The 27,411-nt window shown below is 35.5% G+C and overlaps 1 protein-coding gene across 1 annotated transcript in view; it reads left to right on the top strand.

Moving 5' to 3' along the window:
* LOC149797528 (uncharacterized) overlaps positions 1-27,411 on the top strand; it is a 152,917-nt gene that overhangs the window by 51,186 nt on the left and 74,320 nt on the right. Inside the window, exons 15-24 of the mRNA XM_089960771.1 lie at positions 6,689-6,837; positions 7,489-7,554; positions 8,541-8,570; positions 9,492-9,557; positions 11,611-11,676; positions 14,648-14,677; positions 15,841-15,882; positions 22,014-22,091; positions 26,525-26,653; positions 27,199-27,397. Coding sequence (XP_089816897.1) covers positions 6,689-6,837; positions 7,489-7,554; positions 8,541-8,570; positions 9,492-9,557; positions 11,611-11,676; positions 14,648-14,677; positions 15,841-15,882; positions 22,014-22,091; positions 26,525-26,653; positions 27,199-27,397 — 855 coding nt within the window. The remainder of the gene's footprint in view (positions 1-6,688; positions 6,838-7,488; positions 7,555-8,540; positions 8,571-9,491; positions 9,558-11,610; positions 11,677-14,647; positions 14,678-15,840; positions 15,883-22,013; positions 22,092-26,524; positions 26,654-27,198; positions 27,398-27,411) is intronic.

Genomic DNA, 27,411 nt, shown 5'->3' with positions numbered 1-27,411 from the left:
AAACATTAAAATGTCGATACATTTTTTATGAAACGTATAATGAATCACTCTTTTATCTTCTTTCTTATTATAGTTAAGTCAAGACAAGATGACCCTTCCTGAGAGATACATATTTGAAAAGTTTGGACATTACATTAATCTTTTCTTTGTTTTTCTGATGATTTAGGTTTTAAAATTTCAGTGGTCATTTACCCCATACAGTGTTTTGCCAGCTGCAGTAAATGACAGATACGAGGCCTGCCTCTGTTACGCATTATTCAAACGAGAAAAGCATCCTGACTGGATAAAAATATGTTTCATTATTCTTGTCAGAGATATTACTTGTTTTTCGGCGTTGTTTCTAACAATTTGTCAACATTTAAACTTCAGACAATTATGGGTGTCACTTAGGACTTCATATTGTTGTGAACTTCTCTAATGAAAGTTGTATCAATGACATTATTGTGACGGTTTACAAACTTCTCGTTACTTGGGAAGAAAAACAAAACAAAACAAGAACAAACCATTTAAACAAATAATATTGCTGGTACATTAAAAATGCCATTTGTCCTTAACACGCACCGATAACACATACTAGGACAAGGAAGTAATATATCAAACCAAGCATATGTATGCTTTAACATGTATTAAAGCAGAATACATTTGCAGTGTAGACTGTAACGACATAACCTTTCGTAGCCGATTCAAAGCTGGATAAAGGTAAGAAAAGTTATAAGCTAATCTTAAATGAAAACGCTGTGTTTTACTTTGATCAGCACCAGCTAACCTGATACAATAGTTATGTACATGCATTCCATTGCTTACAGTGATACAGAATACCAGACGTTTGCAAAATATCCTAGGGAGTAGGAAAAGTAACACAATACTGTACATCGTAGATCTCGTCTACAATGTCATGGTGGTTAAAGGGGGCCAATAGTAGGGAAAGTTATATACATGTGTTTCTTTGATGTACATGAACGAGTGGTGACTTTAATATTAACATGCAAAATGATGCACAATAGTTTACCTGGAGTTTCGTCAGACTAGATGTATTAATTTACTCATAGCATTAACACTTGCCAACAGTTATAAAGTTAAAGTATTTACATCTGATTGAAATACATAGGTCCAATTATATGTGATACTGGTAGAATTCATCCGTGAGAACGTGTTTATACAGAATTACTTCCTCTAGCTAGACCAGCGGCGTCGCTAGGGTTGGTGTCACCCAGTGCGGTAAACTCATGGTGTCATCCATCCAGACTTCCACCATGGATTTCTTCTTCTTAAAATAACTCCAAATTTTGCTCCGACCAGTTCTGAATCTCATTCAAATAAGCACCAGACGCTCTGCAGACTGCATGGTGGCACCCTGTGCCTGCTAGTCATGTATTTAACTATGATCGGTTATCCGCTTATGAAATCAGACTAGACCGAGCAGTGTGTGCTCTGTAAAATTTGCAATTTTTCATTTTCGTGTCACCCCTCTGAGATGGTGTCACCCGGTGCGGTCCGCACCTCCGCACCCCCCTAGCGACGCCACTGAGCTAGACATATATTGTAAGATCGCAGGTGTGGTTTTTATAATGTTGATCGAGGCTGAGTCATTTATCTCTTTTAGAAGTAGAAGGGATGAGGAGATACACGTAAATGTAAACCACAATTTGATAGCATTGCTCATTTAACACATTTGAAACATGCTATCAGTTAATAATATCTATGTATCTATCTATCTATCTATCTATGTGTGTGTGTGCGTGCGTGCGTGCGTGTGTGTGTGTGTGACTGTGATTAAACTTCCTAAGAAGACTATAAAAGCGGTGTTTTGTTTATATCAAGAGTTAAAAGCGCTAAAGATACTTAAAACTGGTATATTCTACTTGTTTTGTCAGCTCTCCACATTGCTTTTAATCATCATAGGATTCAATAAACATTGTGTCATGCAAGATTGAAGACGTAGCAAAGCAATTTTATGTATTTGTTTAAAAGCAATATACATAAAAAAGAATTCGTTGGGTTTTGTTTGCAAACATTTAACCTGTTATGTGAGTTGGAAAATGTGCACAACTCTGCCAAGGCTATTCGTTCAATAATTACATAGGATCATTTCAAAGTCATGGTAGACGCAGTGGCTCAAACGTTAACAAGTCGGCTTTGCTCATTGAAGGATTGATGGATGCACGCTCGAATGGCTACATGGTGAGTGCCTGGCCAAAGCTCTCCCGTATTCGAAAAAAAAAAAAAAAGAAGCAAGAAAGAAAAGGCAAATCATGGTACCATCATGGCAAAACTGGTAGTAGTAGTGGTAGTAGTAGCAGCAGTAATAATAATAATAATAATAATAATAAACATGATATCACCAGGCTGGCATAGTTTGTCATGAAAGTCACATCTGACACGAGTTCCTCCGCTGCATATATATATATATATATATATATATATATATATATATATATATATATATATATATTCCAAGGGTGCCTACATGAATATTATACTATGCACAGCTTCACACGTTTCAGCCTGTAAACATTTCAGAAGTCATACAGACATATATTAAATACTGTCTCACACACTCCATGTATGAATGGATACTCATAAGTACAAATAGTTTCTTGGAATACAAATGAATTCTATTGTACTGCTCACTGAAACAGCCTCACATAGCCTCTGGATACAGTGATCCGATTCTTTAATACCGTTATCTTGCTTTGGCTTTATGATGCAAAAACGCAACTCTTCGACATGTGTCATGCTTCAGAAATACGAACCGTATCCGATCAAAAATACATGTAGCGTCAACAAATGCACAGGAGTGAAAAAACTCGCTTGAATAACAAGATCATAGTTAAGAAGTACAACTGGTTAGCAAGTACTGTCTGGCCCTATACCGTAGCGAATTTATTGTTTAACCGTTTAAGTAATCAAATGGTTATCTGGTATAGAATGGACATTAAACAGTTATTGTTTTGCTTGTTTTGCATTCAGTTTTCAAATCACCATCAAGAGGTCTAAGAGTATAATCTAAGAATTATGTTATCTACATCGTATGATCAATAGAGGATACTAATATGTGACAATAACGATGAAAACATAATGAATGGATCTATAATGTTTTTTACATACATACATGCATGCATGCATGCATGCATACATCCATGCACGTACGCACACACACACATACATGCATACATTCATGCATGCATGCACGCACGCACGCACGCACACATACATACATACATACATACATACATGCATGCACGCACGCACACGCACACCCACCCACCCACACACACATACATACATACATACATACATACATACATACATGTACGCACGCACGCACTCACACACACATATACATACATACATACATACATACATACATACATACATACATACATGTTATGTTGGCTTGACTTCGCTTGCGAAAATTTAGGAAGAGGGACGTCGATGTCTATTGCACGCGCGCTGGTGGCTGAAGAGCCCCATACGTGACAGAAGCTTCCGTCCACAAAGGCTGCAGGGAAATATCTGGCTTGTGGTGGGTGCTGTCCATGGTTCTCGGTTTTTTTCTTCGCCATAGTTATTCCTCCAAGCTTGTCCATCTGTTTTGTTCAAAAGTGGCAGTAGGCCGTTGAACTGCACGTAGCCAGTTTTCACGGTCAGCAACTTGCGATGCCACAGGTTGTGATGGTCTTTTCAATGAGTCTTTATCTCTTTCGAGGTGCCCCTCTATCACGGTGAACAGTGGACAGCTCATCATACAGTCCCGTCTTTGGCAGACGATGATCCTCCATCCTGGAAACGTGCCCTGCCCAGCTTAGCTGTATCTTCATGAGCATGGCCTCAACGCTGGTGATCCCTGCTTGCTTGAGGACTTCAGTGTTGGTGATTAAGTCACTACAGTGGATGTTGAGGATGGTACAGAGGCAGTGCTGATGGAAGCGTTCAAGGAGGCAGAGGTGACGGCTGTAGGTGACCCAAGATTCGGCGCCATATAGGAGGGTGATCAGTCCGAAAGCTCTGTAGAAGCTGATCTTTGTATCTCTCTTGAGACTGGCGTTGTACCACACTCGTTTATAGAGTCTTCCGAAGGCACTCTTTGCCTTCCCCAGTCTGTTGTCTATTTCTTTGTCGATCTTGGCATCAGAGGATATCACACAGCCCAGGTATGGGGAACTGGTGGACTACATTCAACTCTGTCTGGTCAGTGAAGATGCTTGGTGGCCGGTACTCTTCCTTTATAGTATCTGGTGAAGTACTTCAGTTTTCGTTAGGCTGACCTCATGTCTAAATAGCTGGCAAGCTTCTGCAAAGCAGGATATTGCGCGCTGTAAGGAGGCTTCCGTGTGGGCAACAAGAGCGGCATCATCTGCCAAGAGAAGTTCTCTAATAGGTTTTTCCAAGGTATTGGTGTGGTCCTGAAGTCGCCTTAAGTTGAAGAGGTTGTCATCAGTAAGAAATCTGATATAGGTGCCATCTTCGACAACAAGGTCTTCTTTTGCTTTTTGGAGATTGAGAACAGTGTGGGGGCTAAAACGCCATTTACAATGGAGAAGGTCCGTGACAGGTCGCTATTGTTTCGAATCTGACCAAGCTGGTCTTCATGTAGTTGGATGACCATGTAAGGAACTTTGGAGGACAGTTGAGCTTTTCAAGGATTTTGCACAGTCCAGCTCTGCTCACCGTGTCGAATGCCTTCGTCAGGTCTATAAATATGATGTACAGTCCTTTGTTTTGTTCTCGACATTTCTCCTGGATCTGTCTCAGGACGAACACATGTCAGTTGTGACCCTATTGACTCTGAGGCCACATTGACTCTCTGGAGCATGTTCGTCTGCAATGGTGAGAACCAGTCTGTTCAGCAACACTCTAGCAACGATTTTGCCTGCAATAGAGAGCAGAGTTATCCCACGGTAGTTTGAGCAGCCGGACCTTTCCCCCTTGTTTTTGTACAAGGTGATGATGCCTGCATCTTGGAGGTCTTCTGGAAGTTTCCCTCGCTCCCAGTAGCAAACGAAGAACTCGTGGAGTTTGGTGTGCAATGCTGGGCCTCCATTCTTCCATATCTCTGGTCGGATATCATCTTTTCCTGCAGCCTTTCCAGTCTTCAGCTGTTCTGTGGATTTTAGTCTCTTCCAGTGTGGGTGCCTCATCGAGTTCCATCTTTGCTGGCTGTTGTGGAATAGATGCCTCCTGGACTGTACAGCTAGTGCTGAAGAGGGCGTGGAAATGCTCTGACCGCCGGTTCAGGATAGATTCCCTGTCAGTGTGTAGCTCCTGTCCATCTGCACTCCATAGGGGGGTCTGTATTTGTAAGTAAGGATCATACACTGCTTTCAACGCTTCATAGAATCCCTTGTACTCACCAGGGGCAGCGTACAGCTGGCCCTTTTCTGAACGCTTTGTCCACCATTCATTTTGTATGTCTCGGAGCCTGCACTAGAGGGAGCTGCAGATACGTCGGAAGGTTGCTTTCTTCTGTGGACAGGTTGGTTGAGCAAGGTGGGCTTGGTACGCTGATCTCTTCTGGCAAACAGCTCTCATATTTCTTGGTTGTTTTCATCAAACCAGTCTTTGTTTTTCTTAGTGGGTAATCCAAGAATTTCTTCTACATACATACATACATACATACATACATACATACATACATACATACACACATACATGCATGCATGCATGCTGTTGTTGTTGTTGTTGTTATAGGGTTTAACGCCATTTTTCAGCACAAGATAGGCTATACATGGCGGCCAGTATTAATGGTGGAGGAAGAACCGGGAAAACCCCGGAAAGAACCACCGACCCACGAGAAGCTACCGGCAAGCTCTCTCACATATCCACATTTGCCGAGCCCAAGACTCGAACCAACGCAGACAGAGGTGAGATGGCAGTGATCCGTGACGGACAGCGCTTTAGACCACTCGGCGCATGCATGCATGTATACATACATACATACATACATACATACATACATACATACATACATACATACATACATACATGCATACATATTTTCATCAAGGGGCCCCAATTGGTCTAAAGGACTCACCGCTATGGATCACTGCCATCTCACCTATATTTGCGTGGGTTCTTGTCTCGGGTTCGGCCAATGTAGGTATGTGAGAAAGCTTGCCAGTTACTTCTGATGGGTCGGTGGATGTTTACAGGGTTTTCTCCGGATTCTTGTTCCATCATTTATACCGGCGGCAATGTCTAGCCTTTCATGTGCTGAAAAAGGATGTTAAACCCTATAGCAACAACAACAAAATATTCATGTATATGCCAATATAGTTTCTTGTATTTACTTTACTTGCAGCATTGGCGCGCTAAATTATATATGTTTGCCTGTCATTGCGTGTTTGTTTGTGTAAAGAACTTCTGCTTGCTGTTTGAAATATAGCTACAAAATATCGTGAGATTTGAAATTCCATACTGGTGACATTACACAAAGGAAAATATGCGTGCCTGCATTTGTCTTTTGCAGACATCCCATTCTCTCCTCGCAAGTCAGGTGTACAAACTGAAATTTGACGTCATTTCAACGTGAAAAGTTTCATTGTTAAAATGTCATTTAAATATGTATCTTTATTTGTTATTCAAGGCGGACACATAATAAGTTTATTTAATACGAATGGAATGAACTCAAAATAAATATTCTAACTCGACAAATCAGCATTTCAATCATGATTCAATTTTTTACAAGGTGGATGAAGAAAATATCCCTCAAGCGAACGAAGTTCACATATTGCTTAATGTACTTGTAGAACTGGAGTCAGCAGAGAAGAGCAGCTGTCAGTGGCAAGATAATTCCAAGCCAGATATGTCTGAACTGCAGGACCTGCCAGATGAAATGCAAGTATTAGCATGCCGTACGCACTCTTTCCAACCTACGCAGTGCTTTTAAACCTTCCTCTTTCAGCAAGTCACTGACACTGTCTATCGACATATTCACTCAGCCATTCACTGACTGAATCATTTAATCGCTCCACATATCTATTTAATTCTTAAGAAAATCCTTGTCTTTCTTAAAAGTACATGGTATTTGCATGACGTGTGTTAAAAAACTTAACATGCCTTACAATTTCATCGTTTATCATACTTTTTAACCTTATATGCGTTTTTTAAATATATACCCTGTTCAAAGAGAGTATTAATCCTTTGCAATAAGAGTTCTTATGTCAAAAATGGCAAACTTTAAAATGGTATGCATTGCCGTTGATTAAATATTTAAACATACAATGAGTACATTATACCTCCATTTTTACGAATCCTTCAAAACGTATGATACTATTTCCTTTCTTGAAACGAAAATTGTTAATTTATACAATTTTTTTAGTTTCTACATATTAATGGCCACATCAACGTCATTTGATCGCGTCTGATGCTATTATTTCAATCACTCTGTACTCCTTTTCCTTTTTAAACTATTAATCATTAATTGGATTCTTCAAGTTGAAATAACATCGTTTTAAGAACTGTTGGAATTTCGTCATTTAATTTTAGTCTCGAAATAACAGATGAAGAAGAGAAGGATCTAAAACGTCAAGGAGACCTCGAAATGCTTCGTAGGTGAGCCACATGTTTTGGTCTCAAGTAATGTAGCCTCCAATGAATAGCACTATTCTTTTCATTGCACCCTTTCGTTCAACCTGTTTTTTATTTTATTTTAAAGTCGCTAATAAACACAGACTACTGACTGAGTAAAAGGGAGCATATATATAAAGGTATCACTGATTATATATATATATATATATATATATATATATATATATATATAGAGAGAGAGAGAGAGAGAGAGAGAGAGAGTGACAGACAGAGACAGACAGACAGGCAGAATGAGAATGAGCGGACAGACAGACATGCAGAAAGTCAGAGACAGAGAAAGAGAGGTAGAAAGAAAGCGAGAAAGAAAGAAAAAAGAAAGAAAAACAGAAAAAATTTTATATTGATATTCTGCTCCTCAGGTGCGCCAAAATCTTCATGAGGAAATAATGTCTCTAATATTTTAGAAAAGTAAAGAAATTAGAGGAAGAAAAATATAGCCGTTGAAAGTGAACAAAATTTAGTGTGAGTGTGGTTTAGAGTTACTTGTCAAATTGTATCTGATTCGAATCCGCTATACGATGAGATACCCAATCCAATGATGGCTATACACGTATCAACCTGTATTTTGCTCTGTGTGGAGTTGTTCCATAGTGTCAGCTTAGTCCGTTATATCATTGTCTTCACATATTATTTACAGTAAACACAATCAGACGACATATATTGCATTATGCTAAAATGTGTGTTGCCTCATGCTTTTATCTGATTGTTTCTGGAATGACTAGTAATATACTGATCCATATTGTTACTACCAACTGTTGCATCTTTGATAAATGCCGGTTTTATTTATACACATATGCTCATTCTGTAAAACAATTATATACATACAACTATCATCATACTGCAATATGGACCTACTCTATTCCAAGCTAAAATTTTGGTACGAATACTTTATTCCACCATTTTCATTTCCATCTGCAGTTGCTTTGATCCATAACCCTTTATCATTTCAGGAGAATAAAGGGAATGGAAGAAGAAAACAAGTAAGAATCTTGAAACAATACTAAGTCAGAATCTATTTGTTGATTAACTTTCAAACATGTTTGCATTCTAAGGCAATGAGCTTTGAGATATATAACCCATCGATTGCTATTTAGTTTTAACTCAATCTCCAAGACGTGTATACTTTGTTCTGTCTGGTGGAGTTCAAAAGGGCAGATTTATTGCATTTGGTGATTGCCTACACACTTAAGCAATAGTAAGTAAAATCCGATAAGAATAGTATTTATTACAGTATTTCTATTAATTTAGTTTGAACAGTTTGAACAGTGACGAAAAGAAAGGAACGAATACTACAAGATATATATATTTACTAAATCTTATTTCTCAAACTATTTTGTTCATTTGCCTGTAACTGCATTACTTGGTACCAGAAGAACCATTACTTAATGCCGAATGAACCATTAGTTGATGTCAATGTCTCAGAGATACTGTCTCTCTAAGCTTTAAGTCGTAACCCTGAATTTCGGTCAGATTGCATGCATATGAATTAATAGGTAGCTGGTATTCATTATTTATGTCCAAAATGAATTTGATAAAATTATAACATTTTCAAACAGCTAGAGGGTATTGATAATAAAATCTTAGTCACTTTATTAACGAATATGTAATATTTGTTCCTGACAAATTCGACGTATATGAAAATACGGTGTTCCTTGAAATATATTGGTGAGGATATATGGTATTATCACTTTAATTAATAAATAATGGTCAATAGCAACGGAATCCTCGTTAGTTAGCAAATATTTTCAGAATATTTATAATATCTTTTATATATGTGAAAGAATATTTGCTTACACACACACACAGATATATATATATATATATATATATATATATATATATATATATATATATATATATATACTATTTTTAATATAACAAGTTACGTTGTTACGTACCAGAAAACTTATAGATGAGCTACGCAAGAAGGAAAGCACAATTGTACCAACCCAGGAGGAAACACAGAGGTAACTTGAACATTTGGTTTTGCATGTAATTATTTAGTCTTATCTCTGACAAGTCTTAAACACCCAGTACAAAAGATTAGGGTGGTTTCCATATGTCGAGCAAACAAGGCGTGATCACCCACCACCACTCCCAGTCACATATATCCATTCTAAGCAGTTAATGTAACCCGCACCTTTCTGAGTATTTCATATTGACAAATGATGAAACAATGACTAAATATGTTCAAATTTATTAGACATTCAAATCATGTGCCAGAAAAGATGTACTTGATTTCAGAAAGGAAATTACTTACGGGTGGTATACTAAACATGACACATTTAGACAGTTGAACTTTGCAAGAAAACAATCAATACAAGATTAACTGTTTCTCGGAAATACTTATAATGTACGGTCTTCAGTTTTTATATACTTTTATACATCTCTTAGTATATCAATGATACTGCTATAACCACACACACACACACACACACACACACACACACACACACGTGGTTACTGCTTAATTATCGTGATATTTAAGTACAGCTGTTTGTGGCATTACACGCAGAGAGGAGAAACGTTTGTAAATGTCTTTTCGATAGCCTCCAAATACATTTACGAAATAAGAAAAATTCGATCTCTTAACAACTCTTACAATTTAATTTTCCAAATTTAGTTTAAATATAATGATTTCTTGTCATTTAATGGCATTGATAAGAATAACTAATCGTTATAAGAGGTGATTTTAATTTAGGTATTGTAATTTTTATACAAATACACCAGACAATGTATTGAACATTAAAGAAAACAACACGCTTTGACATTTGTTGTAGTTGTTTGGGGGAGGGTGTCGCCTTGAAATGTTAGATTTGGATAATATAGGTGAGAGATTTTATTTGAATGCACGCAGTCTTAAGTCGGATTAGTCAAACATGCATGACGTTACCATACATGTGCAATTTCATCTTCATTTGAAGCGTGATAACCTTATTGCCAAGTTAGTCAAGAAAGTATTCCTGAATTGAATAAGATTCATATAGTGTTTAATATATTTGACTTTGAAGAGATGAAGCTAATATTAAAATGAAAGCTGTGATGAACAAAGGTCAGCAGGACAAAGAGTACTAGCAGGAAAAGTCTCAACAGCAAGACTCGTCGGATAAAATGGAAGTATTGGCATGTTAATTAGATTTAAACACGGCCTGAATCAATGGCTCCCGTTCTCAATCGAACCTACGCAATCCTATAACTCGTTCCATTTCAGAACGTCATTGATCGGTCCACCTACTTATTCACTCAGCCATTCAATAATTCGTTCATTCAATCAATGGCATTGTCTATCTATTTCTGTTGAAAGTCTGGGTTCTTATAAGATGTAAATGTTATTATGTGCATAACACGTATTTTATGAATTTGAAATACTGAAGGTTTTCAATATATGTCTCGTCTGTGAAGCTTATTTGTCTTCTTATATATGTACCCTGTTGAAAGTCAGGATTTAGCATTCTTAAAGCTTTGAAATGCCACGTGTTTGTATGACAAAGTACTTAAACAAGCAATGAGTACATTATACATATATTTTTATTAGAATCGATCAAAACAATTGTGGCATTGTTTTCTCTTTCGTACAGAAAGTTGTTCTAATCAATGCGAACTTATTTACATAAACTGAGCACATGTTCCATAGTCACGGTCAACGCGCATAGCTCATCACTGAAGGTTGTTATTTGACTTTTTCGTCTCCTATAACATAATATGAACAACACTTTTCACGAAACTCTTTTCGCATTTCACAGATATCAACATAGTCACACCATAGTTCAAACAAAAATGTTCAGGTTTTGGAAATAATGTGGTTTGGAAATAATGTATAAGCAAAATATGTCAAACAACCATCAATTATTTTTGTTTTTATTTATTAAGAGCCGTATTTATATGCATTGATTCTTCAATCAAGTCCTTTCGTTTTCTCCAGTAATGTTTTTGTTCAACCACTTTCTGCTTGTCCTTTCAAGCCTATCAACTGCCTTCTCCAAGCTAAAAATAATGTCGGATTTTAACACTTAATTTTAGTCTTAAGAAGACAGACGAAGACGAGAAGAGGCTAACATATCTACGAGAACGGGCAATTCTGCTTTGGTGAGTTACATATTCTGTACTCAAATAAATTTCTTTCGATTAAGTAGTAAAATATTTTTTTCATAGATCTTACGTGTTGACTCTTACAACTTAAAATGTATTGAATATTAAATTAGTAATACAGATTATAAATACGGATATCGCCGATTTATTGTATTGGCAAACTCTCTTACAACCCCCGCCAAGCAAACACTATGATTTATTAATTCTCAGGAGATTTCGGTGTTGTGTGATCTTCTCAATTCTTTATGACTTTTATGTTATTTTATGCTTATCTGCGTGATGATTGACTACAATGTTATTGCTCCGATCACGTAAATAATAAAATAAAATATGAAATTAAAGATGGAATAACAAATCTTAGTGGAGATATTGAAACGAAAACCACGAGCTCTCGTTTTTGAAATACAATGTAATAAATTGCATAAACAAAATTAAACCGAACAAGAGTTAAAAGTTATGCGAAATTCAATTAGCCGTTCCGTAATACTGATAGAAAAAAACGTTATTATATGATCGAATGACTGATCTAATTCAAATTGGCGGCATGACATCATCATTTGGTGCTTGCGGTATTTTCCAAAATCACTGCTGGTGATCTGTCGGCGTTTCAGTAATTGTCGCTCTCTATATCTCTTACTAACATCTTCAGATCATCAACCTCTTGGCTGCATATTGTGTTCTTTTCCCAATACAGGTATGGATCTATTTTGTTTCTTTACCTTTCTAAGCCCTGGCTCCCTTATCATCAGAAAATTTCCTATGTCTCTTCTGATCTTTCTGTGCAGACCTTCTTGTACCTTTGCACGATTTGCTTATCGAGAGAAACTGCTTATTAAATATCCTCAGAGTTCCTCTGACTTTCTACCCCGGCAGACAAACATTGAAAGTCTAATATCGCAAAGGAGATTATATTAAAACCCCGAATTCCGTCATTTAGCTTAGCCAATAAGGATTACTCCAACACACTAAAATATCTTATCAATCCCATCGCGGTCAGAATAATCCACTTTAGTCCGCCTTTATTGATAACTGTTCTGGAAAATGTTACTTTATAACACATAGTTCTAATGGCCCTTAGTTGCTAATATTTTCCCTTAACTCCTGACATTTTAGCATCATTGACCTTGAGTTAACAATACAATTTTATCTGATTCTTAAGTGTTAACTAGGCTTGTCCTGATTCAAATTTAGTTCATGCCACGAGCAGAACAGATTCCATCCGTTCAACAATGTATGGCGAGTGTAATCCATACGTTGGTCCTGAGACTTGTCTGGTATACCTGGTATACATTTAGGCATATATATATATAAACACAGCGGCAATACCACATTTATTTGTATCTGCATTCACAGTGGCGATGATACGTTTGGAGCAACATTCGTTTTTTACTTAGGAAAATATGCCGTCATGTAAAGTAAGCATAACAGCATTTCCATATTTATGTCTAAATAATTTTGCATTCTTCTTTTCATTCTCTCACTCTCTCTCCATCTGTATCTCCACTCTAGTGCACATATATGTAGTCAGTTAGAAGGCATTATCAACAATGCCAAATCAACCCCAAACAACAAAAAGTCGGTTTTAAATTTTACTTTCTACTAATTAGATTTCCAAATGAATCTTGCAAATTTTCAGTAACTGAAATTATATGACCTAGTTTTATTTAGTATTCTGTGTCTGTATAACCGTTACACTCAACTGCATACAGTGCATATTTGTAAGAAAACACGTGATTAAACAGAGTGATAACAGTGTTCAAGTAACCGTTTAACTCTCATTGCAATCATAATTATGCCTTCAAATGATGCAGACATCAGGTATTGATGAGTTTTGATAGCTCGCAAGATTAAATGACAATTTAGGTATTTCGAATGATACTGAAATAGTCTGCGACTTTGCTAACACAAATAAAGGTTTGATTGCAGAGATAAACAAACATTTTATCAAAAAGTTATTAAAATATTTTGACTATTACCTTACGATCTGACGATTGCTGGACCATTCTGTCACCTTCCTACATTATTCTATACAAAATTTAGTAGTATTTACATTATCAATCCGTGGAGGAAATTTGCTCACGCAAATAAAATTCCTTGCACTTTTGTTTAATAAATAAGTAATTAATTTGACAAAAGACACAGCTTAAGACATTATATACACGATTTAAGATCGTAAAATATCGCTGATTTAAATTTAATACGAAAGTTTTAAATGCATAATCATAATACAGCCATCGAACCCATTGACACATAGTAGAGAAACACTTCCATGCAAAACGAAGGATATTGCCATTACACACATATTATCTACCTAAACTCTACATTTTTGAGCTGATAAAATGAAATATTTTACTTGACAAACGGATACGGTTTCTATATGTAGACAATTTTGTATAATAGTCCATTATTTTCAGCTACTGCAACTATATATGTATAAGAAGCATTATCTATTTCAGGAGCGTAAAGAAATTAGAAGAAAATAAATAAACAAGATATTTCAAATATACAGTTATTGGTATGAGTGTAGTTGTGCATTAAGTTTCAAATTATATATACACACTACCAACGAATATACATATAGCAACAAGATTTATCGAGGTATATGTATTGCCTGTGTGGAACTGTTCCAAAAAATGGAAGGGTATTCAGCTTGAACATCTGTACTAATGGTAAGAAAAATCCACTTACATCTGTTAAATAATGCTATGATATTGATCGTCTCATACATCGTGGCTGCGGTTGTCAATTCGTATATCCGTGTTGTTAACATGCATTGTTTATAGTAACTTTACGTATATAACGTTGGTGTTATGCAGCATACGATTATATGCATACAGTTATCGCCAGTAAATACACCGTATTCCAACAAAAGGACTATTCCTTTGTTTGGAAAACATACATCTCGTATTTTGACCTTTCTCTTCAGGTGCTACATGGAATATTCATTTAGAATATTTTATTATTTCAGGAGAATACAAATCTTGGATGAAGAAAATAAGTAAGCCCGTTGAAAGTATATTCAGACAATAAGAAGCTATTTGTCAGTTGAATTTGAGATATTTCCTCCGAATGCATCGATATATATAATCCATTTATTGATTGAATTTTTCGCTCAACTCGAAGATGTGTATACATTGCACTGTGGAATGGAGTCGGAAAAAGCCAGTTCATTGTGCTTGATTGTTGCACGCACATTTCAATAATACAATGTAAGATCCGATCACTAAAATACCTTTTACATATTGCTAAACTTGCTGAGTTCCATTAGTCTAGCTATATCGGTTTCAAAAGGAACAAGGAGCAAACACTACACTGTGGGACAGATGGTGAGTCATTCAGGTTGATGGATATATAGGTGTAAAGATAGATACATACATCAATAAACATTGAATGAACAGCTTTATCTCTGTTCAAAGTGGCAACTAGAATGTTGTATCATGATTGGAACTTCAGTTGTAAATGCCATGCTTGCATCCGTATAGTTTGTAGAATAAGACAATACAGACGTCGTGACTAATCCAAAAGGTCACTCCATGTCTTGTACTTTTGAAAAATATAACTTCATTACGAAAGAAAGTAAAAATATATTATTTTGTAACATTTATTTTAGGCTGATATATTTAAAGGTGGGATCATATCGTTAGTTCTCAAATGATATAGATTTTATTAGACAGAGTTGAAGAATGAACGAACCGTTACATTGTTGTACGGTTGAAATGTGTTAACATTTCAAATACCAACTATTGATGATGTCCCATCTTAAGTTGCATTTGTCGTTAGGCACTAATGATCTTGTACTCTTAAAACTGTCAGCGCTGTTCAACAGTCTTTCAGCTAATACCTTCTACGACTTGAATAATGGAGATTACAATATGTGGTTTATCAGTTGGCTTGGATATTTTGAAGACCAACTATTAGCTCATGCGAGAGACTGAGTGGTAAGGTTTATCTAAACATGAAACTAAACTACACATATTTCCATCTGATTGAATGCATCCGAAATTTATTATCTCGGTTTAGATCATTAATCAAAGAAGAAAGCATAACAGAGTGCATAGAGTTCAATGTTAGGGTTAAATCAAACGAAATATATATAAGAATATCTGTTTACATATGTGAACCGTATTTAGACATAGCAATTGAGCGTTTCTTGAATTCCAGAAAACTTCAAGATGGGCTACACAAGAAGCAGAAAGTAGAGAGGTAAGTTGAATCTTTGTTTTTACATATAACATAATCATTTCTCAAACAATTTGTTGACTATGAAACCAGATGATTATCGTACTTTCCATATGTTCAGCAAACCAAAGACGATGGCCTACTATCACTCTCCGTAATAAAATCTCCAAGGCAGTCGATAAAACGTGATACTTTCTGAGTAATAGTGAACTAGAATCATGTAGAAATTTGTTCAGTTGATATATTTTAAGGATGTTCAGTAGTGTTCCAGAAAAAAGTCCAAATACATGAATATGTAATATTTTAGGAAGAAAATGTATAACAGCGCTCAGAAAAAAATATTGAATAGGCTCAGAAACCTTGCAGAAACACGATTAAGCTTTTCAAGAATACAGGCAATATAAGTTTATTGGCGTGTCGCAAATACTTATTACTTATATTTTTTCAATTATTTTCTTTTTTTTGTTATTAATATGCCAAAGGAAACTTAAATGAAAAATGAAAACCCACCGAAAAAATCAAAACACGAATTAAAACCCCGCCCATTTGGTAAGTCAACTTATCATCGAGTACTACATGGTGAGTATTATCTCTATGATAATTATGTGGAAGTAATCTTAGCGATTGAAGTTTCATCGAAATGTGCTTTGGGAAACCCCTGTAGGTAGGGAGTTTGAGGAGTAATTGACATCTTACGGGACGTTTCAAGCTACTCCTATGTATGGTGTAAAGAATTGGATGTGGAGCTAGATATACTTTCATGTCTCGAAGGCAAATTCCAACCCTTATAATTATAGGTTCTTCCAGTTTCAACCCTGGGCCACTGCAAGTCCTATTTAGAACTCTACCCTTGGTTAAGTAACCATACATTTGCTGCATTTTCTGCATAGGTTGTGTTCTTCCGTTATGAACGCATTTATACATTTTGCACAATAAATATTTATCAAAATATTGCTCTAAATGCTTTGTATTGCATACACGTTTGACCTGTTCACCCCTTCCAGAGACCCAAAGGGAGGAACCCCAAACTGAAGCCCCTTTAGGATGTACAATTAATGTTCTATGTTTGGTTATTTGCCATCTATCGGCATTCATGAAAAGATCTCTAAATAACAGGCAGACTCAATGTGTGCAAAAATTCCGCTGCTAAAGAGTCCGGATAATAATAAATAGACGAATATTTGTTTGCGTTCTCAGCATTTCGGTCACTAGAGCAACCGAATATGGAGCCTATAAAAATTAGGTGATTTTTCACCAGCTATCCAACAATTTTGTCTGACACCATTTTCTTCAAACTGAATCAAATTATATGCTGTATAATCTATACTAATTGTAATAGTTCAAACCATTTTGAAATCGAATAGACACTGCATAGAATATTGCAGCACTTCTAAAAAGTATGTAATGTAGATTGAACTTTAATATTTATGAGAGACAGCAGTAACGTTTAAGTAATTACCAAGGATAACTTTATCAACACGAACTGTGTTAGCATGGCTTTGGTACACATATTTAACCACTACCTACTAATATCATGATATTTTGTTACATAAAGAAATATACGCGTTGCGGGGGTGTTACCTTGCGTTTCATTTTCAGTGATTTTATGTCGTTAAATTCAGTCTCACACACGTAAACCTCAACACGTCTGTGTCCGTTTAAAGTACTGACATCATCTTTGAGGACACACCATGGATTTATATGCATTTATAATATAAAGATGTACGTATGAGTTTAACGTAATATTGCCACGAGAAAGGAGAGAGGCAAATACAAGGCTGCAATCGGATAAAGTAATCATTTCTTACGAATCTGTGGTCTTAAACTAGGTAACATAAAGGAGTAAAACCAACAGATTTAGTAAAATCCAACAAATAATTTATTTTCTTGGAATACAAAGTAAAAATGTAAAACGAACTTACAGTAATATGAATTAAACCCCAAATAAAATAATTCTTAAAGTTCTAACACATGTCCAATAATATAGAGTATTACAATAACTTCCTAATTTTTTTCTTTTTGTTGTCTTTGCTAAAAATGAGCGATTCGATTCATAAACACAAAACTGAGCAGCCCATATAAGTCAAAGTATTGTTTGAAAAATCTTGATTTGTACACATGTGGAAATATTAAGTATTGGGGCAAAGTCAGACATAATTTTAATCAAGATGCTTCAGCGCTCTCCTTCATTTATTTATCCAGTTTTTATTTTTAATAGTAGTTCTACTTCTTGTCGCTTGGGAAGATTTGAACAAACGATTTATTATTTCCCAAAGGTTATTTGATATATTGATGAACGGCCCTTTAGTGTGAATTGAGATGCTTTTATTTTATGGGAAATAAGATTTGAGTGCATTAGATACATATTAATATGCTCTCTATCATGGTGGTGACATTTTTAACCTATTGTAAATATGATTTATAAAGTTCATATTTTACAAACAAACACCGTAAAATATAGCAACGGCCAGGCTCCGTTTCCAATTATAAATCGTACGTTTCCTGTTGAATAGAACGTCTTGTTCGCAGTTTGGGGTGCATCCTCTATTAATTATCCAATATAACAAGGAAACACATTTCACAAGGTAATCTCAGAACACCATGGTAATCATGATAGGATCATAAGGGACAACAACGCCATTATTGACCATAACTTAAATGAGAGACTACACAGCACGTGTCCAATATATTTATATTTACAGTTCTGTTTTCGGGCATGTGGACCATGTAAAATGGACTTTGAACGGGCACTTTCGCAACGCTACCTCTACTTCTATAAAAACAACGAAAAGCATCTTCTGCAATATAATAATGAATTCCCAATAATTCCATGCTAAAATTGGTTCCTTTTAAAATATTGTCTACTGAAAAAAGCATAACCAAACAGGTCATCAAAATTTAAATATGAGCATTCTGAATGCGTGGTAATATTATGGACGATTGTCAAGCTGTCCTGACCTATTTAGCTTCTGAGATGGAATCGAGTCTTCTAATTTCACACTTACCGAACTATATTGATGTTGTTGTTGTAGAGTCAAACGCCATATTTCAGCACAAGATAGGCTATACATGGCGACCAGTATCAATGGTGGAGGAAGAACCCGGGGAAAACCCCGGATAGAACCAGCGACCCACGGAAAGCACCTGGGAAGCTTTCTGACGTATCCGAATTGGGCGAGCACGAGACTTGAATCCACTCAGAGGTGAGATGGAAGTGATCCGTAACGGTGAGCGCTTTAGACCATTCGGCCAATGGGGACCCCTCATAGAGAGAGATAGAGAGAGAGAGAGAGAGAGAGAGAGAGAGACGCAGTCGGAGTTAATTATTAATCTATCATTTTAAGAGTATGTAATGTCAAGAGTATGTACACGTTAGGCAAGCTAATCAGATCACAAGTTAGTATAAGTGATATTGGCATTAATAATACAAACAAAAATCTGAATTCGCAGATTTTCAGCTCGTCCAATATACTTGAAATGTCTTCTTCCGTGGTGTAAGTTTGGAAATGCATAAGAGGTATACGCTAACATGACATACGATAAACGCTGTGCTTTTAGTTTATTAAAACATTGCAATTGAAATTTAAAAAATCATCTGAAACACATTTTTAGGGTAATTATATGTTTCTGGATCTGCATTGTATTGATGATGTTTCATTCAACATTGCAGGGACAAACCAGAAGTCAGACACCTCTTAAACTAATGGCATCGACTTTAATGAAAAATGTGTATCCATTCTGATTTGAATCCATGTTTCAGTGGAATACGTACTGAATGCTTTTTGTTTAAGAAGAAAAAATATTGCAAGCACGATGTCGCACGAAGTAAACCTCAGGTTATCCAAACATTATGTTTACGAATCCGCTTTACCTTATTCATGCATAGTAGTGACAACTAACATCATGCGATTTCTATGTAAACAGTGTCGGTGAAAATTTGCGCTTTTCTTCTTTTTATACCCGAAATAGTTTGATTAGTTTTAGATTTATAAAGAAAAATACATCGGCTGCAATTGAACAGTCAAATGACATCTGATGAATATTCTCTGCAGTGTTGTTGTATTTTGACATTTTATCTATCACGTGGATTTTGCTAGAGAAACAGGTGAAATCAGAATCGTGCGAGGATTTACAAATTAAAAGCAAAACTGATAGAGTGTTTATTTATGCAGGAAACCGGTCATGCTAAAGTGCACCAAATCCACCAGCAAAGATGATCTCCATCGCTTTTTTATGTTTCAGGCCTGACATATATTCAATGAACGTAGCATAATCTAGATTTTATACAGTAGTATTATGTACAAAATTAGAGGAACATATATGCTGATGTGTTATGTGTGTATTTTGAATATTTTTTGTGACACGATATAGTTTAATTTGTGCGATACATCGCAATTACTTTTCGAAGAACTTCACCCTTTTGACGTTTGTCAACAAACCTTTAAAATCATTTGTGTATTCATCGTAGGGCACCGAAGGCCTAATATCATTTGATTTTACATTTTATTATGAGCGGTTCTGCCATGGTATCCATAAGCAACTATCTATGGCTCAACATTAGCATCTGTAATATCCGGTATCTTGACTCAGATTGTTTCTAGATTCACGACAAAATCAGTCTTCTTCGTCGTCTTCATTCTTTTCCTCACAAAATAGAAAGAAAGGTTATCTCGCATGCATATCGTTAAGGGGTTCCAATAGGTTAAGTTTCTTTTACGTGGGTACGAGGATTAGAGAACTAAAGATCTGTCCACATGACTATGATATGCTTTGCTTTTTTGCTTCCACACATTGCTGAACGAGGTATTAAATATGCACTCATAGTAACATTTACTTACCTTAGTTAACTAACTTCTCTTCGTCAAATGTTTGTTTCCCTTTTTATTTTTGAGAATAGTTCGTCTATTTTGCTGCCTTGAAAATAAATGAACATATGGCTTCGAGTCTATAAAGGGTAGGTAATATCTTGTCGAAATGACCCATAATACATTCGTAGGATTTTCATCTATTAAAATTATTATGCGCTTTGCTGCTGATGTATGTTTCTCCCCATTTTAGTTCGGACTACCTTATGCTTTCTCAACTTTGGACTTGTATCGAAGATAATTTTGAAAGCAGCCTCTCGTTTACTAAACAAATGTTGTACATGATATAAACCGGCCAGACCCCTATTTTGACCAAAGAAAGTAAAAGGAAATATCCTGTTAAATATGAAGCTTACCTTGGTATTTATCGCATGAGGTTGAATTAGATAGCTGTTTCTCTTTGTGCACCACGCCCGTTGTTGATTAATTATATGCATACTACTCAGTTTGATGTTTCTTATAAATCAGATTTGATCTTTCTAGCAGGAAAAATGCCATATATTTGCGTCTCCCATCAACTTTAACATTATGAATCTTCGCCATTAAACTATATTTAAATAAAGATTTAAAATCTTTACATGCTTACTATATGGAAAACGATATGTTGCCTCGAGAAAAATATCAGCATGTAAAGAAAAGGTTATGACGACATTTCCACAATATATCCTTTTTATCAGTTTCTGTGAAATGCTTATCCGGTCCATTGGTACAGTGAAAAGAGTGTAGGCCTCGTTTACCAGAGGTCCCGGGTTCGAATTCAGGCCAAGCTACAGTAAGATCCTCAAAAATATGCACCCAGGACTACATCGCTTAATGCTTCGCATTAAGAATTTCCTTGGACTGGACAGGTATTATGCAAGATACTCGCGCCTTCACGACTCTTCCTATCTAAAAGAGAAATAGAGTTGTTGTCAAATGATATCACAGGGCAGAAGTCTTTCAAGTCGAAGTCAACACCCAGAGCGAAATGGTTCCAATATGAACTCAACAGCCACAATTTCGAGACCAAGGCGAAGATAAAGTATTATTGATATCGGACGATACAGAAATAGCGTGGGATATAATTATGTTTATCGTGGTCAGATTCACAACCACAAAACTAGAGCATAAACGTGATCCCCGCTTTTGGTCCTTTTGCACGCAAAAGTGCACATAAACCAGTATTTCAAAAAGGTTTAAACTAGTATCCCTCTTGGGAACATTGTATGCGGGTTCAAAACCAAAACAGATTTTCATGTATACATAGTGTGTAGCATTATGCTCGTTCTAAATTTACCTTGTATTCTTCACACTAAGCCCAGCAGAATTGGAAAAGAAGACAGATGAACAGCTGTCACTCATAGAAAGACTTCAGACACAAATAAAAGAGTAAGACTGTTATGCGAATATTATAACCCAGCAGGAATAATGAAATTAATCCAAAGATTTGCAAAACTGACTCAGTATCTCTTGATCTAAGCTATCCAGATAATTAAATTTTATTTTCATGTTCATTTTTAAATCTCAGCGCGAAAATGTTTGATGCAGACCACTCTTGGAAATATTCCTTTTTGCGTATTACACTCGCAGTCTTTGCTCTAATGTACCAAGTTTGTAAATCTTGAAATGTTGCTGGTATTTGCTGCTTAAATACAAATACAAACACACACTCGTACACACACACACAAACACACACGCATGAAAGATACATAAGGCGAAATCTTTGTAATCACCAACAATACAGCTCATACATATTCTGTTTTATACTGTACGTAAGTACATGGTACCAGACATTAACAAACGTTAACATCTTCTATTGCACCAGTTACTTGTCCATTGCCATGGAGATGTACCCGTCATTTTCATTACATTAAAGTCTCTTTTTCTTTCAGCGAAGTTTAAAATGGTAACCTTTTACTGAATTTATGTGATGCATACAATATTTTTTAAACATCTTTTTATTAATTTAAACAAAGAAAGGAAAAAAACACAAAAATGAACATCCAAGGCATAACCACCATGACGTTGTCATGAACTGACATTTACCTCTAGTATGTTATTTTAAAGATTGTGTTGAATCAAATGACTTCTAAAGGTGTTTTATTTTTGGTGCTGGATGAAACCTAGTATACCATTCCCCAGTCATTCAAATAAATTGGCTTTGAAGTATGTTATGTTTGGAACACTGCATATCTTGAAAATTATTTTTATTTTAAAATTTGCCTCAGATTGCCTCAGACCAGATTACCTCAGATCATTATTGCCTTAGATCATGATCTCTGTAGCTCAACCCTGGCGTATTCACATGAAATCATCTACATTTTCCATACAATGTCCATACTCCTGTATGTTTGTGAATACTTGTTTTTTCAGCCTATCATTTGTCAACTTTGGCTTTACATGCTGTAATATCTACGTCAAAACTATTTGATATATATTTACTTAGGGCATACGTTTTATAACAAATCAAGCCTGTACTTTGTAATAAATGTATTTGGCTGGCCTGGTCACGAGAAAACACGATTCGTATGTAGTTCATTCATTTTCAAAAGATGCACTTCAAACATCAATGTCATTCATCTGCAGTCCATACGATATGATTAGCAAGGACTAAAACACGCTGAATATTGAGGTATCGAACATACAAGGATGGTGCTATTTCATCTTATATCTTGTCTTCACTGATTAAATTTGTAAAATAAGTTATTTAAAATTATGTAAATGTAATACGCATAAAGAAACACAACTTCTTCTCATGAAAACTCTGAGTATTCTCAGTACTAAATATTTAGTTTCGCTTCCTCTCCTGCTGCTTACCGCATCTTGATGTTAACTGCAACGGGTCATATCGAGATGCACCCTATGCGTCTCTTTGAATCGACTGTCAACGTTTATTAAAATGCCAATCAAAGGCAACATTCTTACGATTCATTAATATCCTAATATTTAATATGTTCCATGATTTTCCGTAATATGAATGAATTTGAGGAGTGATGAAAATAGTTTAATTGAAAATACGGTTCGAAATATAATACTGTCGAATTCATTTTAACTTAACATTAACGTGTATTTTTGCTTTCATAATTTGTGATTAAAATTGTATATTGTACCAATTTTTTGAATGAGTCTTGAAAACATTAAGCGAGTGTTTCAGCACATTATGGAAGTACCCATTGTAGGGTTCAGTTTGTGGCGGTAAGGAAGCAGAAAATACTATTAGTCTTGCCGCCTTCCGGATTTCTTCAAATTTATTTCGATACCTTTGGGTATTTTTGAATACACATTTTTGAAAATAGCTGGAAAAAGTAAATCATTTGAACATGAACATTATAAATTTACTTATTTCATAACTAGCATCTTTATGGTGGTTTTCAGAAAGGAGTTGAACTAAAACAATATATTGATATCGATTATAGGCACACACGAGTACTCTAATATCAGTTATGAAACTGTCTTGGCATGTTGAAATACTTTTACCGACACTCATCCCCAATTGTGATTAATCCGATTAAATGTTCCTCTGCGACGAGTTTACCTACTCATTTGAAAATCTGAGTGCTAAATGTGCATCAATCCAGAGACATGTCACAGTTGCCATGGCTTAGTATATCAAAAGCTGGTAAAGTCTTGTATGTAAACACTATATATATAACGATGAGTAACAGGTTTTGAGAATTAATCGTGCGAAACCGAAAATATTCAACTTTGTCCCATCATATAAATATTAACGAGCACGATACCGCAGAAAGTTCTTTCCATTGTTGTTATTTTTACTGTTGATTGCATTGTTAGTTTTATAATTGATGGAGTTATTATAGTTTACAAGAAGGTGTCAAAAGCTTCCTATGAATAATGCATTTTATATTTAGGAATCATTAAAACCACACATTACCCATACCCTTTACTTCAGTAAATTCATTCTTTCATTTAATATACCTCCGAATTTATATCACCAGTTACGTCTATCTGTCGAAAGTTAGAGTTCTGCATTTTTTTTCGCGAACGTGTACCTATGTGGTATGGTTTATTTATACGGTAGTTTGCTTTGGAATCTATATTAAATACCAGCATGAATCTATTTTATTCAGAGATCCAAATGGTTGCTCAAGGTAATATATACCTTGACTGAAATTACCTGCAGGATAACGCAACCTTACGTTTAAAGTTTGGATCAGACTATTTACTCATTCAGACGGCTGAACTAAGTAATTCAACAAAGCCCAATCATTCACCCGTCGAGACTAAACTGGAATTATATGTTCGACATGTGTACAAGGTACAGTTCCAATATTTCTTTCGGACTTTAATCTTGGTTATTTTTAATTAATAACTTGCTCTTTCTCATCACTATGGACTGAGTGTGCCTGTGCAAATTTGCATGACCATCATCTACGTTTTCATGATTTATCTGTGACTTTCTAGAAAGTTATCATTATCATCAATTGCAGGATCAGCAGCATTATTCTTGGTAGTGTGTTATATATTCTTTTTATAATAGGTTTAGCATAGTTATATTCCTTGTGTGATACGTCTGGCTTAATAGGTATCATATGTGACTGATTATTTTATACCATGGTAAGTATTCTGGCTTAGCAAGTTTAGTTAATTACTTTATTTTGTTCCACTGGTGGGACACTGGAATCCATTTATTTTGATGTATATGTCTTAAATAATGTTTCGTTCCTTTTCCAAAAATGCAGGAAATGTGGTGTCCTTTGCCTTATCTCGTGAGGTCTATTATGGACTTTGAAATCCTAAGGGCATTTTTGCATTGCTGTTTTCTACCTCAACCCTCTCCCTGGTGACCATATGCCTTATATTTACACTGCAAAATATAATAATAAGTAATCATAAGAGAGTTGCTTTTTTTCGGTAAGGGCTAATCCGTCAAATTAATTATTGTTTTCACGCTGAGACAAAATGCTGATTTCGTAAGTAGGTGAATTCTCAATACTGTCGTGATAAAACTGTAACAATGCTTTTGTCTTTCTGGTTAAGAATGTCTAGGCCTGCGCAGTCAGTTTGAAACCCTCTATTTGTATATTTGTCTCATTATATATTATCTCGATTCGACTTCACCATCTGTTCTGTGTTTTTTATGAACAGTTCATACATAATATGTTCCCTCTATTTTCAGTGCTGTCATCTCTTTGAGACGACCCTCTTCCTGGGCTTTAAACCATAAGTTCCTCATCGTTTATCATACATTTTTCTAATGGCATATTTACATAAGCTCCCGGACGCATTGAATAGACGCAGAGACGATCATCTTGTCTTACTATGCACGTCTTTCATTCCTTCCATTTTATGTAATCCACGTCCATCGTCATCATCATTATCATTATTGTATTTTCATCATCTTCATTGTCTTCTTCTTGTTATTATAATTGCTATTACTATTATCATTGATGCTTTTATTATGGCTATTTATCTTCTAGACTTGAATCGTTCTAAATGTTATTTTCACGAGGAGTGTTGATCAGTTGTACATAAAATCTGCAACTGTACCGGTTTCTATTTCATTTTGATTATCAAATTAAAATCTTACTTGTGACACCAAATTTCAGGTCTACACGGGTTTCTTTATTAGATTAGTCTAATACTGTAGATTATATAAACATTTTCATTATGTATACATTTCTCTCTGTATGCAGTTATTATGTATCTTCGCGAGCGCGTTTAGTGCTATTTGGCAAAATTTTCGGGCGATGAATTATGGTTTACGTTATGAAACTGTTTCCTTTAGGATCACATAATATTTGTTTTATGTGATAACCTTTATACTTAGACGATATTTACTATTTCACTTAACAATTAAACAGGGAAGGTGACAGGTATTGTAAGGAAAGGAACGAGTTGGATCAAACATTGAAACAGAAAGAAGATTTAATACATTATTTGAAAGACAAAAACGAGAATCTGAAGAAGGAAAATAATGAATTGTTGAACAGGTCAGTATCATTAAAGTTTGTACCTGGTATAATACAATGATCTTGTTAAAGTATATGAAACTGCAACTTAATATAAACGTCGAGTATCAGTATCATACAGTTCTAAACAACACTAGTAACATGACCGCAAGTAATTTAATTTAAAAAGGTGTTCATATACTTCTATAAACAATATGATCAAAACATTCAAATGATACACTAGGAATTATAACAGAATCCATCGTACTTATAGAGGTACTCTCTTTTCAATATAAGCCCTCTCGGTTGAATGAAGTGTTAGCAGGTTTTAAGCAGTTACATAAAATGGTATCATTTTATTCAAGACAAAAATAAGAACTTGATATAATCTACGATTATGATCCTTGAAAAGCACATTAGAGGGACTGAAAAGTTTGCTTTTGTATTATAATTATTGACTTATCAATAGGAGAGTCTGTTCCAACCCCAACCCCGCGGGTGCACTGTTTTCACGTGTATTGAAAGGCTTATTACAGCTGACAGTTTTAAAATACAAAATGTCTTTTAATTCCTTTCATGATCTTTAGGATCAGCAAAATCGCAAGTGACCGACTGACGCATGAAAATACAGATATCACCGACCTGAGTGACGCAATACGTCCTACAAAGCTTGCGGAAAAGATATCAGAGCTGTACGACAACCAATGGACAGATGCCTATGATGAATTGAAGACAAACAATCCTGTTGACAAAGAAACAATTCGGATACTTCTAAAGATTTTCATGGTATGTTATTGTTG

This window comes from Sinohyriopsis cumingii, chromosome 6, assembly GCF_028554795.1.
Source record: "Sinohyriopsis cumingii isolate HCF-2022 chromosome 6, ASM2855479v2, whole genome shotgun sequence".
NCBI classification, from domain to species: domain Eukaryota; kingdom Metazoa; phylum Mollusca; class Bivalvia; order Unionida; family Unionidae; genus Sinohyriopsis; species Sinohyriopsis cumingii.
The sequence above is the reverse complement of the archived record's forward strand: the minus strand, read 5'-3'. Positions and strand labels throughout refer to the sequence as shown.